Source organism: Castor canadensis, chromosome 15 (genome assembly GCF_047511655.1).
Source record: "Castor canadensis chromosome 15, mCasCan1.hap1v2, whole genome shotgun sequence".
NCBI lineage: Eukaryota > Metazoa > Chordata > Mammalia > Rodentia > Castoridae > Castor > Castor canadensis.
In genome coordinates, this window is record NC_133400.1 from 47,882,786 (window position 1) to 47,895,918 (window position 13,133).

Genomic DNA, 13,133 nt, shown 5'->3' on the forward strand with positions numbered 1-13,133 from the left:
TGAACACAAAGCATAGGAGCAGAGGGCAGTTTTGCCATATGCAGGGCTAAAAATCCCACATGTGCAACACCAGGCAATGTTAGGCAATGACACTACATCTTTACATAAGTGGGGTCAGCACCAGGCCCCGCAAAAAGCCAAAGACCAAGTGGCATCCTGAAATGGTGGGGGCAATGGCAAGGGAAAAGTTAATAGGGTCCAGCCTGTTTTGGAAAGAAAGGCCACAGGATAGAGATTGGGCAAGGCCAGAGTGTGGGGTACAGAGTAATTGAGGATGATTGGCAACAGTGATCTGGTGTCCTCTGACCTCTGCCTAGAGGGCCCAGACCTTGATGGCAGGGCCTAGACTCATCAGACTCCAGAGGATGGCTGGTGATGAGGAGTGTGCCCCTTGCCCGCACACTTTACCTCGCACTCATAGTGCCCCAGATCTTCCTTGCTGCCTGCCCGGATGACCAGCACCAACACACCACTGCGGGGCTCACTCAGCATCCGGTACTTGCTGCCAGAGGTCAGCAGGGTCCCATCCTTGTACCACCTAGAACCACGCAGAGGGACCATGAGACAGGTATTAAGCTACCTTCTGCCCTGGTAGTGCCATCTTCATGGTACTTTGTGCTCAGGGCCACTGCCATGCTCAGCTACCTGTGCTGGAAACTCCAACTATCCTACCCCCAGATTCTATGTCCTTAAGAAAGCCTATCCTCTAGAAGTCAGAGTAGAGCCTGGTCATGCCTTCCTTGCCACAGGGGAGCCTCATGTCCAGCATGCATCTGGGGCCCACAATGCCTGCTTTCCAGTGATGAATGGCTATGTCCAGCCTACACCTGACCTGGAGAACATGCTGCCCAACCCTACATCACATATAGGAGCCATGGCCCCATCCCCACAGGCCCAGGCCCCACCTGATCTGTGGGTACGGGGCGCCTTCAATGGTGCAGGTGATCTGTGCATCTTCTCCCTCCACAAAGGGTGTGGCCCGGACCTTGTTCACAAACCGTGGGGGGACTGCAGAGTGGAGGAGAGACAGAGAGACAAAGACACACAGACAAAAGAACCCAGAAACAGAAATGCAAAGAAACACACAGAGAGGCAGAGACAAAGACAGACACAGAATAGAGACACAGAGACAGGAGACAGAGATGCTGGAATGGAGCTAAAGGACTGCCAGAGCAGGGGGTTGCTGCATCCCCACCCTCAACAGTGCCTTCCTTGAGCCTGCAGGCAAGCCAAGGGTCAGAGTCAGCTGCCCATACCATTCTTCTATCTGCTCTGCCCTCTGGCCCAGCCTGTGCCCACCAGCCCCCCCACAGTCTCTCCCCTTCACAGGGGCTGCCATGGTAGGCCAGGCCAGGGTGATCCCAAGCTCAAGAAGGCCTGCTGCTCACCTTGCACCAGGATCTTCCCCAGAGTGCTGGCGTTTCCAGCAGCACTGGCTGCGAAACACATGTACTGGCCAGAGTCTATGCCAGTCAGGTTGTCCAAAATGAGGGCACATGAGCCATCAGGGTCTTCAATGAGGATGTGGTGAGGGTCCACCTCCACTGGCTTCCCATCTGGAAAGGAGGAATAAGGGTGTCACAGAGATAGAACCCCAAAGGCTGACTCCTTCGGGGACAAGAGACTGGCCTCTTCTTGCCTTTTCTGGGGCCCTTTGTCTATATCTCTTGATATCTGTATCTCCATCCCTTCCTCTGTCTCCAACCCTCCTTCAGTCTCTTTCTCTATCCCCATATCTCCACAGGGACCCAGACTTCTGTCTGTTGCTCTATTGCTGTCTCTGTCTCAATCTCTCACTGTTTGTTTCTGTCCCTATGTCTCTCTCTTCACCTGTCTTTCTCTCTACCTGCCTCTGTCTCTTAATCTCTGTGTCTCTACAAAGGGCATAGCCTAGACATCTGTCTCATTTCTCTCCAATTATGTCTCTGTCTCTTTCTTTGTCCAGCTTAGACATTGGTTAGAATTAGAGCCTGAGTAAAGGGACCCTAGCAAGGACATCCTATATGCACAGATAATACCTTAGTCACCCCCACCTTTCCAGTGACTCAGCAACTACCTACTTTGGGGTTCTCTCATATGCTGACTGTGCACCCACTCATTGGCCTTGGATTCCTTCCCTCACTCAATGTGCCTAGAATCTGCATGAATCACTGTATATCACTCCCTTCCCTCCTCCACATCTGGCCCTATCCTGCTTCCGACCAGTCATGAAGCTAGACATGGTACTCAGACTTTTCCCAAAGCAAGTAAAACTCACTCCCAGCAAGCAGCCAAAATTCTAGTGCCAACCAACCTTGAGGTCCCCCACTCCCAAGTCACACTCTTGTGCTTTCTCTTTTTAGGCTGAAGTCCTGGCTTCCTTGTCCATGAAGCAGCCAGTGCCTTACCCTCCCACCCAAGGAGACCTTCTGAGGCACAGAGCTTCCCTGGCTCATCACGGAGATAGGTACTCTTAAATCACCTTTTCCCCCGCAGTGTATAAATACCAGACACCACCCACCTTTTAAATTGTCATTGAGTGTAAAACAATTTTAAGACTGAAAAGAAATTCTAAAACACAGTAAATGAAGGCAATGCATGGCCTTGTAATAAAAACATTCGAAGAAGACTGAAAATTTTGTTATGTCACCCATCCAAACATCACTGACCATGACATGCTTCCTTCTTGGAAGAGGGATGAGGAGGGACAGAGATTTAGCTTTCCCCCATAGTGTTCAAATGTATAAAACGGCATAGACTTATACATTCCAATAGTTCTTGCTGTGATATCCCTGAACCCAGAGGGACTGAAGGCCCTTTGCACCCATGCAATATGCAGAGACCTTAAGAAAGAACTCAAACTTTCATGGCTCTGCTGGATCAGACTGCCCAAGTCACCATCTTTCCCAATCATCTACATCTAGAATGTGTTTGTTATTCTCAGCTGTGCTGGAGGAGGGAAAGAGGGATGTACCCAGTTGGGACATGTTCCATGTAGAAAGGTGGCAGCAACAAAGGAACTATAGCCCAGCCCATTCGTTGTCCCTTCCTGGACTGGCTGACAGAGTCAGCACAGAACTCAGGAGAAGAAAGGAAGTCCCAGGCCTCAGAGGCAGAAGAGGTAATAAGAGAGATCGAGCACTATGCTCCTTTGTGTAGCTGCCCACCACCTCTCCCCTTTTAATGGCATTCTAATAAATCTTTGCTTTCTCCTAAAAAAAAAGAGAGAGGTTGACACAATTCAGTGGTGTTGTGTGGCCAGTAAAAACAGCCAAATTGAGCTGTCTGCAGGCAGTGCATCATTACAGCTCAGCCAGTTGCTGCCAATGTACCTCTAGCTGGTATGGACATACTAGCTAAACAGCATCCACTGGTCAAGACTAACAGCTCCTAATGGGCCCTTCCTGAGCATTCTTCTTTATATATTAGCTGGTAATGGCCAAGATCACTTTTCATTCACAAGGCAACGTCTCCAGCAAGCGTCTGAGGTGTTCTTGTAGGAATCTCTAAGTCAGGACTTAGCATTCTTTTTTTTTTTTTCATTTTTCTTTTATTATTCATATGTGCATACAAGGCTTGGTTCATTTCTCACCCCTACCCCCACCCCCTCCCTTACTACCCACTCCGCCCCCTCCCTCTCCCCCCCCTCAATACCCAGCAGAAACTATTTTGCCCTTATTTCTAATTTTGTTGTAGAGAGAGTATAAGCAATAATAGGAAGGAACAAGGGTTTTTGCTGGTTGAGATAAGGATAGCTATACAGGGCATTGACTCACATTGATTTCCTGTGCGTGGGTGTTACCTTCTAGGTTAATTCTTTTTTTTTTTTTTTTTTTTGATCTAACCTTTTCTCAGGACTTAGCATTCTGACCCTCAATGTCCTCTGACATTGTTTCTGTGGAACTGATGTTCCACTGGTTGGCAAATGAGAAGCATCCCTCTCAAATGACCTGATATGAATGCTAGTTACACTTCTCCACTGGTAGCAGTGGCTGAGAAGCCTAAGATTCAGGGACCTGCTCCCCAAGTTGAATGCCTCAGAACTACATGGGAAAAGTCACATTAAACAATCTTTGTCTCTCAGGTGCTCTCTGATGTACAGAAGGCCCAACACCTTACAGGATTATTTGGATATTGGGGATGATATGTCCCCACCTGGATCTTCTGTATGGTGCTACCCATTGGCTAGTTTTAAGTAGGGCCTGAGCCAACAGTCAGACCTGGGGGCTACCCAGCAAGCTGCAGTATGCATGCTGCCTCTAGGCTCCATAATAACCACTCCTTTGAGCTTGACTATGGTTTGGACATGGTTTGAGTGCACCCCCTAAAGGTTCATGTGCTGGTAGCTTGGTCTCCAGTGTTGTGATATTGAGGTGGTGGAATCTTTAAGAGGTGGGTCTTATTGGAAGTGAGTTAGGTCATTAGAAGCACTGCCCTTGGAAGGGATTAATGCTAGTCTCCCAGGAGTAAGTCAGCTCACAAAATCAAGTTGTAATAGGAAGCCTGGCCCCTGCATCCCTCTTGCTTCTATCTTGCCACAATTGTTCTCTCCCTCTGGCATACACTCCCACCATGATGCCCTCCACCAAACTGCTTTGAAGCCAAGCCAACCTCACCAAGTGGACTCCTTGCCTTTGGGACTTTCAGCCACCAAACCCTGTAGCCAAAAGAAACCTCTTTACTTTAGAAAGAACCCAGGCTCAAAGCATTTTGTGAGAGCAACAGAAAATGGAAGCTCTAATGTTAGCAGGCTTTCACATGGTTTTTAGTAAACTCCAAGTTTCTGAGACTACTCATTCTTCCAGCTGGAGTGTTTGGCAATGGGAGGCATCCCAAAGAGTTTGAGACCTGTCTTCTCCCTGACACAGCCACCAAACACACTACTTTTGAAAATAAGCTCTTTGCATGCAGCAGGGCTTTGGGGGAAGTCAGACACACAATCCAGTGAGGCCTTATGATTCTCCATTCTGAGATTGGCCAATTCAGACTCCATGACAAGCAAGGTGAGAAAGGACCTGGCCAGCCTCATTCATCAAATGGGAACAGAGATGGCTTCTCATCTTTACACAAACAAGTGGCCATTCCCCCTGTATCAGGGAGAAGAACCAGAAGAGAAAGAGACAGGCTGTGTTCTGATAATGAGGCAGGGGGAAGGGAAAGCATAGCAGAGAGATAAAACATTAAAAAATTGAAGCATAAAAAGGGTCACATAGCACTGAGGAAATGAAATAGCCAATGAAGTCACATGCAACCATATGTGGGTTGAGCTTTGCTTTTTTGCTTCTGTAACCTGCTTGCAAGGGTATATAAGGTGAGACCCCTTTGTTCTCAGGCTCAGCCTTTGGACATGAGTCTACTGGGTCTGTGCTATCATAATAAAATGTTACTTCCTGCTAAACTAACTCAGTGTCCCATATCCTAGCTTGAGATTCCCGCAACACCCTGGTGAGGACTGTTCTGCTCTCTGTTACATTTCTGACACAGAGCTGCTCGTTCCATGAAGGTGTAGCTCCATGGAGCTCCATCAAGGGGCCTGTGCCTGGGTCACTCATCATCTATCTAAGCTGAAACCCAGCAGTGCACACTAACAACTTCAGCTGCCCAGCCTTGGTACCAACCAAGAGAGGTGGGGTCCTCAGCTCAGTAGTCACAGCTCAAGGCCACTCTCATAGCTCTGCCCCATGCCATCTCCTCAGTGAATGCTATTACATTCTTGCTGACCCTTTATTGCTGCAAATGGCCCAGACATTTGGTTTGCCACTTAAACAACTATATAATGACCCTCTCTTTGGGACCATGATCTATGGAAGCAAACTGAAGGGTTGATGTGAACATCATGCCTGGATGCCAGGACTCCTGTGCAGAGCCACCAGAGCACCCTGTCACTGTGCCCAACCACCTGCTGGGCACAGACACAAGGCACTGGACTTGGGACTGCTGAGAGATGCTGTCAAGGTGGAGAGGGAAGCACATCAAATGGAGAACCCCCAAACCACATCATGGCAAAGGGTCCCAAGAAAGCAGCCATCCCTCTTGGCCCACTGTGAAGCTGCTTCTGGTCTACCCACACAATATTGACCTGGCTATACCACGTGGTCTCGTGGCCAACATGAGTCACATGTGTGCCATAAGGACCTCGTGACATTTGATGACCTGTCCCAATCATTCCAAAATCGTTCACTGCACTACCTAATGATCTGATTGCCTCTCACTTCCTCTGCATCCATGCAACTTAGGAAAGCCAGACCCTAAATTCAGCTTCCCCCAAAAGGAACCATTTCCTCCCCTCCAGGCTGCTTACTGGGTTAATGATCACAATGAATAGACAGGGTAAGCCCCAATTTGGCTAGAAAGTAAGGATTAACCCCCCTGATGATGGCCTGGACAAAGGGGAGGGGCATCAGGGGTCCTGACAGACCTCTGGCTAATTTCAATGAAAAGGCATTTGTTCCCTGAAACTTGACCTCCCAGAGGAAAGATCTGAACATAAGGAAGGGGTGGTTGGGTAAAAGGACAGGAAAGATCTGAACATGAGGAGAGGGTGGTTGGGTAACGGGGCAGTTTCTGTGCAGGTCGGTCAAGGGAGAGCAACAACTCAGGTGGCTAGGAGGGGAACCCTTAGGCTCAGGGGAAGTGGTCATCAATGACCCACCCTGGAGACTTGCTCCAAAAGGAAGATACCCCCCACCCCCAATTAGCACTCCCAAACCACCGCCAGGACCAGCCATGCATCCATCTGCTCTAACCAGCCAAAGGCTCTGACCAGGAAGGTTATGTCCCAGCAAAATACCTCTGGGTGTATTCTCTAGTCCCATTCTTAGTTATTCATAGTCAGACAAATGCTCCCAGCTGGTTGTGAACAAGCAGGACCAGAAGACTCTCTTCCAAAACCAGGACTGGACTCAGCTATGAGGACTGAACTGGGAGCTTGGAGGCTTATCAGGCAGCCCAGGTGAGACTTATCAGGCAGCCCAGGTAAGGCTTACCTTAATAGCCCAGGTGAGAGTTACCTAACCAGGTGACATTTATGCACTAACACAAGGGAAGATTATCTTCCCTTAAGTAACCCTATGGAAGGCCCATGGGGGCCACGTGGGAGGCACTGTCAACTGGCGTTTTCCCTTATCTGTCCTCCTGAGCCCCCCAAACTGAAATGGTAATCATGTTCTCAGGTTTTCCTGTGTGGAGCCAGGGATGGAGCTGCCTCTGACTACTCCCCCCAGGGACTTGCACCTTGGGGTGGTTACGAAGAACCTTCCCGCATTGAAGGGAACCCTACTTGTCAATCATGTAGCTCTAAGACAAATGCAGAGCTCTCTCAAAATGAGGCTGCATCCATGACTTGGGTTTTTTACATGATATGATCAGCTTTACTCAGAGGAGCTATTCAATTAGAAGACAAGACACAAGATTTCCCCTGCCTTTAGCTAATGTGGTCACTGACCACATTATATATGCATGTATGGGTGTACTGGCATGTGGTGGTATATATGTATGTGTTAGTATGTGTCTATGCTTGTTTGTGCAGTGTATATCTACATTTGCATATATATACATATCTATATGGATGTGTTGCTCATGTATGTATATGTGTGCTGTTCAGGTTATATGTATATATCTATCATGTGCAGTGTACACATGTACACATATGTGTGATGTGCACCTACATGTGTATATGTATGCATGTGTGTGTGTGTGGTGTGTGTAAACTGGAAAGCCAACCTGAAAGTGGTTAAGTGAGAATAACAACAGATTTTCTTGGTTTTGGCACTGGCCAGCAGCTCTAGGTGCTCTTGGTCACTGTCACCCTGGCCTTCCTTCCTCATTGGCTGCTTGGGGCCTGCTCATCTCTCTAGCTTCTCATTTTTCTTCATCTATCTAGACTCTGGAAATTGAAGGGTCTCATGCTAAGAAGCTTGAACCTCATCTCTCTTCATGACTCACTCCATATCTGGACTGACCAGCAGTTTCAGGTACCTTCTATATGCCAATGACCCTCAGCCATTTCGCATCTCAGGCCAGACCTTTCCCCTAACTCTGGATATACTTTTCTAGCCATTCCTTCAATAACTTCACCTAGAATCCCTGTGAGTACCTCAATTCCTCACAGTCCTTCTAAGACCAGATGTTTCTCTCTTCCTCTGCCAAGTTGCCTGTACCACATCCTGCCTCTCTATAGTCTTCCCCACCTCTGTAAATGGAATCCCCTGAGTTGTACAGAATCCAATTATGTGGTCATCCTGGACCTGATCTCTCTCTTACAATGCCCATCAAACCCACCAACAAATCTGGCTGGTTCTGCCTTCAACATGCATCCAAGATCCAGGAATGGCCAGCACCAGGGCCCCAAGATCCAGCCATGACCAGCACTTACACCCCAGGGTCCAGCCAGAACTCAGGCTGAACTCCAGTATGATGCAGGTTTCCCAGGACAGCTCTCTGTGTCTTCTCTCAGCCTTCCCCTGAAAGTTCCTGACATTATGGTCAAGGAGACAGATGATAAAAGCCAGAACCTGTCCTTTCACTGCTCAAGCACTACATGGCTTTAGTGTAGTGAAGATTCAATGTTGCCCAAAAGAAATCAGACCTTGGCCCACAGTTAATGAACTTGGAGACCTTGAATGTCCTGACTGGTAAGAATATCTGATTTTCCAGGGTCCTTTGATCACATCAGATCACCTATGATAATAACAAGTTGTGACAGGGGCTCTAGGCCATGCAGAATCAACTCAACTTCAGAAAGTTGAGTTGATACTGCATAACTACACAACCAAGCCCACTTAAAAACTGTGAAACCAAGGCTTGGATGAGTTTCCTGGTTGGTATCACTCCATGTGTGTTGTCACACGTTATTACTGAGGTGCTGGCCACATGACTCCACTGGGAGGAGACCTCTGGAAGCTCACACTTGGTGATGCCTGGACCCTGCCCACTGCCTTCTCTTTTCCTTCAGTAACTTTAGTCTGGGTTCTTCTAACACAATAAACCATAAATGTAAATATAACAGCTTTTCTGAGTTCTATGAATTCTTGTAATGAATTATTGAAACTAAAGGTGGTCTTGGTAACCCCTAAAAGCTGTAGTTGATATCAGAAAGTGATGGCACTCTTGGGGACCCCTGAACTTGGCATCAGAAGTGAAGGTACTCTTGGGACACCTGAGCCTACAATTGGTGTCAGAAGTGAGCATGGTCCTGGAGACCCTGCCTTTACAGCTCCCACCACACACAGTGAAATAGGACATGTGCACCATGAACCTCAAATTCTAGCAGCATTTCCACCTTCATCCCCAGCTCAACCTGTTCACCTGCCCATGTGTGTTGCTCCAACACAAGAGCTGCTCAGTTCTCCACCTTTGTCCCCACATCTTCTCATGGCTGCCTCATTGTTCCTCTGGAGTTCTTCAGACCTACCACTTCAGAGGCCTATCTTGACTCTGTCACTCTCAGCCCCTGGCCCTGTTTACTCCCTTGGGTAAACCTGACTTTACATCATAGGTTTATCTGTTCATTACCTGTCCCCTTACTCTATATTGTCAGCCTCTTGACCAGGCCTTACATGTCTCCTGCCCCTCATGTCCCAGACACTGCTGACCAGATCTCATGCTGGGTCCTCAACCTATGCATAGCCTATTTCTCTCTAGTGGCTCTTTTCCACTGCAGAGGCAGCAACCCTTGACTGAGAATCCCATGGACCTGGGATTGTACCTTTGTACCAGCTGACAACAGGCTTAGGTGTACCAATCACACGGCAGGCCAGCTTGACTGTCTCGCCCAGCTCAGCAGTGCAATCAGCCAGTTCCTCTTCAAAATCTGGAGGACCTGAGAATATACACGTATGGGGGGTTTTAAGTGCTCTGTGAATGAGATAGCAGGTCCCTTTGAATACAACTGGCAGGTCTCCTCACCCAATGCCAGTTTCCCATATTCCAGGGTGTGGCTGCTACCATCCAGGATCCCAACCCAGAATCAAGGATGAGTGAGGCAAGCTGGGTTATACTGGGGAAGAGTGGGGATTATGGAGAAGATTCTGTTCTAGTTGAGGAGAGAGACCTCAGAGGGAAGAACCCTCACACCTAGCAGGATCTGGATGGTTGTCCTAAGTGTAGGACACTACTATGCTGTGTCTTCCCACCCTGTTCCCCAAATGTCCCCTATCTGGGTCAGAGCCAACCCAACACCCTGCTCAGGGCTCCCTGTGAGGCTCCAGCCATTGTATCCCACCCAAAACTGACCAGAGAGAGAACAGTCATCTGCACAAGAAACCCGCCCATTCTCTCAACTCTACTGGACACAGGGCCAACAGTTGTCCCACCTGAACACCCCAAGACTCAGGTGCAGCCCAGCTGGATGGCTGGAGGGAAAGGTTCAGGTTCCCCATCCTGCCTCAGCCACCAGGGCCCCCAGAGGGGACACTCACGCCACACAGGCAGGGCCAGGCGCTGCTGGATACCACAGATCTCCTTCACCCAGGAGTTTTTGATGATGACTGTCCGTGCCTGCAGCAAGTACTTGCGTACTGAGTCTTCCCGCTCGTGCCACACCTCAAAGGCACGGTCATCCCCCTCTACCTGGTCATTCAGGTCAATGCTGCTCAGCTGTGGATGGAAGGGAGCATCAGTGGGAGAGGAAAAGGGCTGACCACCTTGAGATGACAGACCCAAAAAGGCCTTTAGCAGGCCTCCTAGGATTGGCTGGCAACATCCACTCCAGAGCCTGAGGAATAAACAGACCTTCACCCACCCATCCTTTCCACCTGCCCTGCAGAGCCCTTGGCAGCCCTGGCACCCACAGACCTTCATCATATTCCGGAACATATAGCTGAAGGTATCAGTGCGAGAGTCTCGCCGGGGTTTGCAGATCACCAGGTGGTTGCGGAAGAGGAAGACATGGCGGTTGTGGCCCTTCCAGGGCATCCGGGCTCCTGGTGCCCCCTCCCATACAATGAAGTGACCCTGGGGGTATGAATGGGCTATGGTTGGCAGGGTTCTCCCCTTGGTGCAGGTCTCACATCTACTCATGTACCCTGCACCCTACCAAATCATGCACATGTATCTCCACCCCTAAACAGCCAGACACAAGCCCCCACCACTACACAGCCTGACCTGGCGGATGGGCTCTCCCAGGGCCTCCAGGGTGCCTGGGTAGTTCTCCATGAGGGACACATGCAGTTTGTTCTCAGCACGCTGAGGCAGGGCCGATACCACTGCATAGGCCTGTTCCAGCAATGCACAGTTCTGCCTATTCCGGGCTTTGTTTCGGATCAACTCCTAAGGTGAGGTACAAGGTCAGAGTTCCAGACTGCTCCAAGCTCAGATCTACCCCAAGGTCCAGACTGGATAGATGAGACTGGGGTCATGCATACCTTCAGCAGGGCCTGGTATTTCTGTATCCGCTCCACTGGTTGCTCTAGGTAGTGTTGAAGTGGTGGTGGAGGTGGCTGTGAAGGGTCCGTGGCTGACAGTGTCTCCTCTGCATATTTCTGTGAGAATCACAAGGGCGGGTTTCAGGCAGGAATGCATGGCCCCCAATGGCTGGAGTCATCCTGAGCTGGAGGACAGGCCCCAAGGGTGTCATACATAATGGCTCTGCATCATAGTAACAAAGGGCTTGGGCAACTTAGGTGTTCAGCTGAGGAGCACAGAGTTACAGGGGCTCTGGCTACCTTTCTCACTAAATAAGGGCCCAAGGGGGTGGGCTGTGGACAGGCTGTAGAAAGGGTCAGGAAATATGAACTCAGGCTGCTAGTGTGGGCTAGCAGCCTATGCATCAGAAGACTTGAGCCAATGGGCCTTCAGACAGGAGCCAAGAACAGGCTTCAAGGCCTGGGAGTAGGCAGTGTGGGACCAACAGACCACTGAGCCAGGCAGAGGTCACCTTATAGAACTCCTGGACGGGTGTGCTAACCACCACCGACTCAGCTTGCACACGGCCCACGAGGAACTCCAGGTACTTCTCAAAGGCCTCTTGGCTCTTGATGAAGCACATGGCCACATCATCATCTGTGTCACAGTGCTGTAGTTCCTGCAAGAAGCTGCCACGGAGGGGTGCAGGGTCAGGACCCCACTGCTGTACTAACCCTGGGACTTCTCTTGGGCAGACAGGCACCTGCCCAGGTGCTAGGCCCTGTGAGGATCAGTGTGCTGAGATGTGTGAGGGCATGTATGTGGATATGCAATGAGTGCATATGTGCACACATTTCAACATAAGGGTGTAGATATATATTGTGAGTGTATGAATATGTGGGTATACATGTGTGTGTGGAGTGTGTGGATATACATACAGGTAGGTGTTTACTGTAAGCAAACTAGGTACAGATGTCAACATGCACATATGTACAAACATAACATGTATATATGTATATGAAGGTAGGTGTGTATAAGGAACATACATTTGGGAGTACATTGTGCAGGTGTGTACACAGGCATGCACATGAACACTTGCATGTCTTGTGTGAGTGGGCAAGACAGTGCAGGTTACAGGGGCCTGCATGCATGTGCACATGCACGTAGATACGTACAGTATGTGCATGCACACGTACACAGGGTATGCATATAGATATTCATGTGTGTACATGAGTATGCACATGTGCATGTTAAGCACATGGGTGTGCACTGTGTGGATGTTGCACATGTACACATATTTGCATATATACATGTGTATGCCTGCATATAAGGGATTACATGCATATGGGCTATGCACATGCTAATCAGTGGTAGACATACTTCAGGCCTTCCCATGCATAAACCAGGTGCATATGTCTATGTTCCCAGAGTGAGGAAGGCCCCATCCCCATCAGTGCAGAGATACCATACACTGATGAATAAATCAAGTTGGCACAGATTCTTTCCCTATGTTCCTCCTGCCCACCCTCTGTAAGGCCAGCCTGCAGGTGGTGCCTGCATGTTCATGATCATGTGTGCATGTATGCAGCCCCACAAACCTGCTGTGGAAGTGGCTGATGTCCTGCACATTTCGGAAGATGACTGTCTTCTGGCTGGCCACAGCTGCAGGCACACGGGGACAGTGGTCTAGGTGCTGCATGTGGTGGCTCTGCAGAAACTGCAGCTCACCCACAAAGGTCTGCTCTGAGCGCAGCAGCTCCTGGATGACAGAACTGGCAGGAGGGGAGCCATGAGGCAGGGGTCCAGTGACT

At 49.4% G+C, this 13,133-nt stretch overlaps 1 protein-coding gene across 24 annotated transcripts in view; it reads right to left on the reverse strand.

The window, feature by feature from the left end:
- The window catches only part of Obscn (obscurin, cytoskeletal calmodulin and titin-interacting RhoGEF), a 189,488-nt gene that overhangs the window by 26,362 nt on the left and 149,993 nt on the right, over positions 1 to 13,133 (reverse strand). For all 24 annotated transcript variants that reach the window (XM_074056091.1, XM_074056102.1, XM_074056092.1 and 21 more), the window contains 10 exons: positions 12,921 to 13,094; positions 11,855 to 12,011; positions 11,343 to 11,459; positions 11,083 to 11,247; positions 10,774 to 10,932; positions 10,398 to 10,575; positions 9,686 to 9,799; positions 1,389 to 1,556; positions 906 to 1,008; positions 409 to 538 (listed from right to left, as the gene is read on the reverse strand). In XM_074056091.1, the coding sequence (XP_073912192.1) occupies positions 409 to 538; positions 906 to 1,008; positions 1,389 to 1,556; positions 9,686 to 9,799; positions 10,398 to 10,575; positions 10,774 to 10,932; positions 11,083 to 11,247; positions 11,343 to 11,459; positions 11,855 to 12,011; positions 12,921 to 13,094 (1,465 nt within the window). The remainder of the gene's footprint in view (positions 1 to 408; positions 539 to 905; positions 1,009 to 1,388; positions 1,557 to 9,685; positions 9,800 to 10,397; positions 10,576 to 10,773; positions 10,933 to 11,082; positions 11,248 to 11,342; positions 11,460 to 11,854; positions 12,012 to 12,920; positions 13,095 to 13,133) is intronic.